The following is a 4,409-nucleotide window of genomic DNA, read 5'->3' on the forward strand; positions in this document are numbered from 1 at the left end:
TATTTTTAAACAGAATTCCAGTCCAACTGGAATAAGTTTCACAGTCCCAATATGTGGAAGCTATAATTAGTGAATTACAACATTTTGAAATGAGGAGTTATTACATCTGACTAGAATTAAACTAATTAAACTTAAAAAAAAAAAAAAAAAAAGAGATTGTATAGCAAGCTGGATAACTCCATGCTGTTGATAAAACCTGGGTGATGAATAAATACTTTCCAGCCAGCCCATTCTTTGGAGGGTCTTGAAGATGCTCTGAGATACAGCTATTTGGAGCTTTGCTGATTAAAAGCACCCGAGGTGTAACTTAAGGAGCAGCTTGGCTTTGCTAGTGCAGATTTTTTACCTGATACAGCCTATTCTTACCTCTTTTCCTTCAGCTCAATACATGTGTGGGCTAGAAAAGCCTGTTAGAGCATTTGTGGGGGCTCAGGCTGAGAGCAACAGGAGTGAAAGATCATCTCCACTGAAAAATATTTTTGCAAAAGAGGGGAGTTACCTGGGAGCATTGAAGTGCAAATGAGTCAAATGCTGTGCAATGCCACCCCTCTGCTGCTTCTCCAGTTAAAACACACAAGAGCGTGTATCTGGTTCGTTCCCAGTCTTTCACTTCCCATTTCTTAGCGTTTTGCCTTTTTGCTGCTGCGTTAGGTGAGGCTACGTTGTTCTGTGTAAGTGCACAATGCTGAGACTCTCAGGTTGTTTGAACACCACTTTAGGTTCAGCTGCAGTACACTGTTCCTCTGATCTTTTATGTTCCTGAGCAGATGTCTTTCATTAATTTATGGATTTATCATCTTTTCTTTCTCTCCTTTTTTTTTCCTTTCCTTTTTTTTTTTTTTTTTTTTACACCTGGCAGCTGGCTCAAGTTTCAGCAGTTATTGTCTATTTTGCATTACCCATAGAATTGAATGTCATCTGTCTTCACAAAGCTATAGCTCAGAGAATTGAGGCAAGCCACACGAGCTGCTGGGACAGAGCTTGTTTGCGTTCCGTTCGGCACCCCTCCTCCCTTTACCTCCTTAATATTTATTTGTGCTCGTTTTCTTTCCTGGCCTTGAATGGGGCTTAGCTCGTGTTCGGTACAGCTGTATGTTTACTGAATCTATTTCATCATGAGTCATTGTGCGTGTGTAAGTATCCTGGAAACAGCTAGTGCTTTCTTGGAAGAACAGTTGCTTTTCAGCCCAAGCACTTAAAAAGGAAATTAAGCAATTGGTCAGTTCAGTTTTTTTCTGAAATAGCAATGGGTTATCTAATTCTTAGCTCTTAAGTCTGTCATTAACTATTTTTTGCTAGATTATTACAGATCATATCTTTTATCACAGTAAAGCGTTAACCTTAGGATCAAGATATACAGATTTGTTGCTTATTTGGTATCGCTTTAAGGCTGCCAAGTGCTTAAGAACAAGTATAATTTTAATAAAAAATGGATTTCTGGGAATTTGTGTCTCAGAACATCTTTTAATACATGTTTCATTCAATATCAATATCCTCTGGCATTAGAGCAGAAAATATTTAAAAATCCTAAATGCAGAAGGAATCCAAATGCTTAGACAACTGTCTAATATGCTTAAATCCAGCAGATATGAGAGCTTTTTTTGAAAGTTTAAGTCCATCTTTGAGCTTGCATTGAAAGAGAATATACGCCAAGCCCAATATTAACATGTTGTCAGCATCAGAGGAATTGCAAATTAAGAAGACTTAGGATTTTTTTTTTTCCCTTCCTTATTGGAGTTCCCCTTTGGACCCCCACTTTCCTGAAAGGATCGCATAACAAAATGGATTTCTGCCGTAGAAGTTTTGATCTAAAACTCTTATCACTAAGCAATAGGTGACAGCTTGCTACTATTATTTCACTTACGTATTTTGACAGATGGCACTGCAGAGTGTAATGCTCTTTTAGACTTCTCTATCAGTCTAATGGAGGTAACTGGAGGTTCTTTCAACTCTTCTCTTGGCACAAGAAGTATGTCAGTCATAAATTATCTTCTTTGTAATCATTAAGCATCTAAAACAAAATGCAAGTTCAGCTGAGCCGTTTTCCATGTACTTCCAGATAATAAGAGGTTTTTAAACTAATATTGTCAATGCCTTTTTTTTTTTTAAACGCTGCATTTTTCCAATCTAAAAATGAACCTTGTAACTGAAATAAAGGGAGAGGGTTTCAGTAGATTTCACGAATTAGAGAAAAAGGAATTCTGCTGAAAAACCCTAGCTAATCATCAGTAGCCTGCTGATAAAAATTAGTTCGAGTTTCCCGTCTCGAGGCCTGGAATGAGATGTTCTGTGCTGACGTGAGCCCGGCTGTAAGGTGGAAGAGGCACCTTGGCTGCAGCGCATCTGTCAACTTGGTTGACCTTCCCACCGTAAGGTGTGAACCGAGTGAAATTGTCAACAATTGTGTTTAGGAAAAACAGTCCTTAGAGGAGCTTCTGGGAAGAACCCTTAATTGACCTTGTGGGGACCACATTGATTTTCTCCACGTGCATCTTCATTTCTGATAAATTATAAAGCCATTAATTTGCTGAGGAAATGGCAGGGCCAGCCTGCGGCACAGATGTGACCAGAGCCGTCCTAGCACGCGGTTCACAAAAGAGAGCCAAGAAGCTGGGAGAAAAATCAGCAAGCCGAGATTGTTATGGTTAGCTTCACATTCCCTTGGGAACTCTTTTAGTTGCTTCTGTTTACAGATCTAAAAGGTAATGATGTTTCCAGGATAAATAGGCCGCCTTATAGGGTAAGTGGCCATTTATTGATCTGCTAGCCCACATTTATCGATTGGTTAGCCCCAAATACAGCTTCGTTCTCCGAGGAGTTAACTGTGTAAATCAGGAGGTGACAAGTTTGTGGTGGGGGGGACTGAGCGGCAGAGGGGCTCTGCCTGTTACAAATTTTGCTTTGATTTGCAAGGCAGCCACTGGAGCAAAGCAACAGCAGGATTAGAGAGTTACTCAAGATGTTAAAATTTATCAACACAAATTAAACAGGTGAAATGTATTGCCTGTATAAAACATTGCTTAAAATGATAAAGCGCCTCAGATTGTCTTACATGCATTAGTTTTATTTTGTGCAAGCGGCACAATGCTGAGAGAAAAAGAAACTTTAGCTGGAATTGTAAAGGAGAGGGAGAAAAAGCTTCCGATAAGTTTTCTGCGGCACATGCTCCGTGCATTTGTTTCCTTAGCAACAAGTGAACATACATATGGTACACAAGCCGTAAACTTGCAAGATTCCTGAGACCCAGCACCAAAACCGATAGGAAATACAGGGATTAACTTACATGGCCTCACATCCCTCGTTTAGCTATTTTACAGAAAATTACAGCACAGCAATTTAGATGTTAATATTTTCTCCTGTAGTCTGCGGAACTGTAGAGTATTTAAGGGGGCACTTTGCTAGCTCTGTACGTTCAGAAACAGCTTTCTCAAGAAAAGCATTTTCCTTCACTAATTCAATCCTACATGCAGGAAGGCTTGTCACCGAATCACTTGAAAAAGGCCAAGCTCATGTTCTTTTACACCCGGTACCCAAGTTCCAATATGCTGAAAACCTACTTCTCAGATGTAAAGGTAAGAAAATCTTTCTCTCCCCCGCCCCGCTCTCTCCTTACTGCATGCTATATTTGCTCATGAAATGGTATCATGTTATCATATTAGAGATTAATAATATTTCTGAGTGCACAAAGGTTACAGCTGACTTTATTCACTTGTTCTTCATGTTAAGGTGTACCCTGTTGTGCCTAGATGAGGAAGGCGGATGTTTTTAAATTAAGAATAAAAAATCATTGGAATTTTAGAGCAAAGTAAGAATAATTATTACAGTAAATTAAATAGTTTTCATTATACATATCCTATTTAAAAAGGAGATTTCTGTGGTGGTAGAAATGTACTTCCAAGAACATTTTGGAGCAGTTCTCAAGTGTTCCCTTATTGTTTCATTTCGGTTGGTTTCCTTGTATTTGTGCTTACATAAGCAGAGTGTAGAATCCCTTTCTTTCTGTCAAAAAGAAACAGTACATTGAAATTCTCCATGCAGAAGCTGCTTAAAAACAAAAGTGATGATTGTCTCTTATTTACAACTTAATTTGTTGTTGATGCAGAGTACACTGAGCATAAGGAGGATGAATAAAGTGACAGATTCAGGCCACATTATTCAAATGAGGATATGAAAGCTGTCGACATACAGCTGCATCCTCCCTCATTCTACAGAATATTAGGACCTCCTGATTTTTTTTCTAAAAGTAATTGTTCCTTTACATCAACTTGATTTTGTGTTAATCATCTAAGTTTTTTTTTAAAAAAAACATAGATTGGGTTTTAATGATTATAATGGCATACATGGTGTCATTATCTAAGTAACTTTATAAACATTACATTAGCTTAAATTAGTTTGTTACATTCTCCCGA

At 38.3% G+C, this 4,409-nt stretch overlaps 1 protein-coding gene across 1 annotated transcript in view; it reads left to right on the forward strand.

Annotated features, from left to right (window-relative positions):
* The first annotated feature begins 3,470 nt into the window (after positions 1–3,470).
* Positions 3,471–4,409, forward strand: part of LOC104157923 (prospero homeobox protein 1-like) — a 29,144-nt gene continuing 28,205 nt past the window's right edge. Inside the window, exon 1 of the mRNA XM_009695473.1 lies at positions 3,471–3,572. Coding sequence (XP_009693775.1) covers positions 3,510–3,572 — 63 coding nt within the window. The 5' untranslated portion in view covers positions 3,471–3,509. The remainder of the gene's footprint in view (positions 3,573–4,409) is intronic.

Source organism: Cariama cristata, unplaced genomic scaffold (assembly GCF_000690535.1).
Source record: "Cariama cristata isolate BGI_N322 unplaced genomic scaffold, ASM69053v1 scaffold39560, whole genome shotgun sequence".
Classification (NCBI taxonomy): domain Eukaryota; kingdom Metazoa; phylum Chordata; class Aves; order Cariamiformes; family Cariamidae; genus Cariama; species Cariama cristata.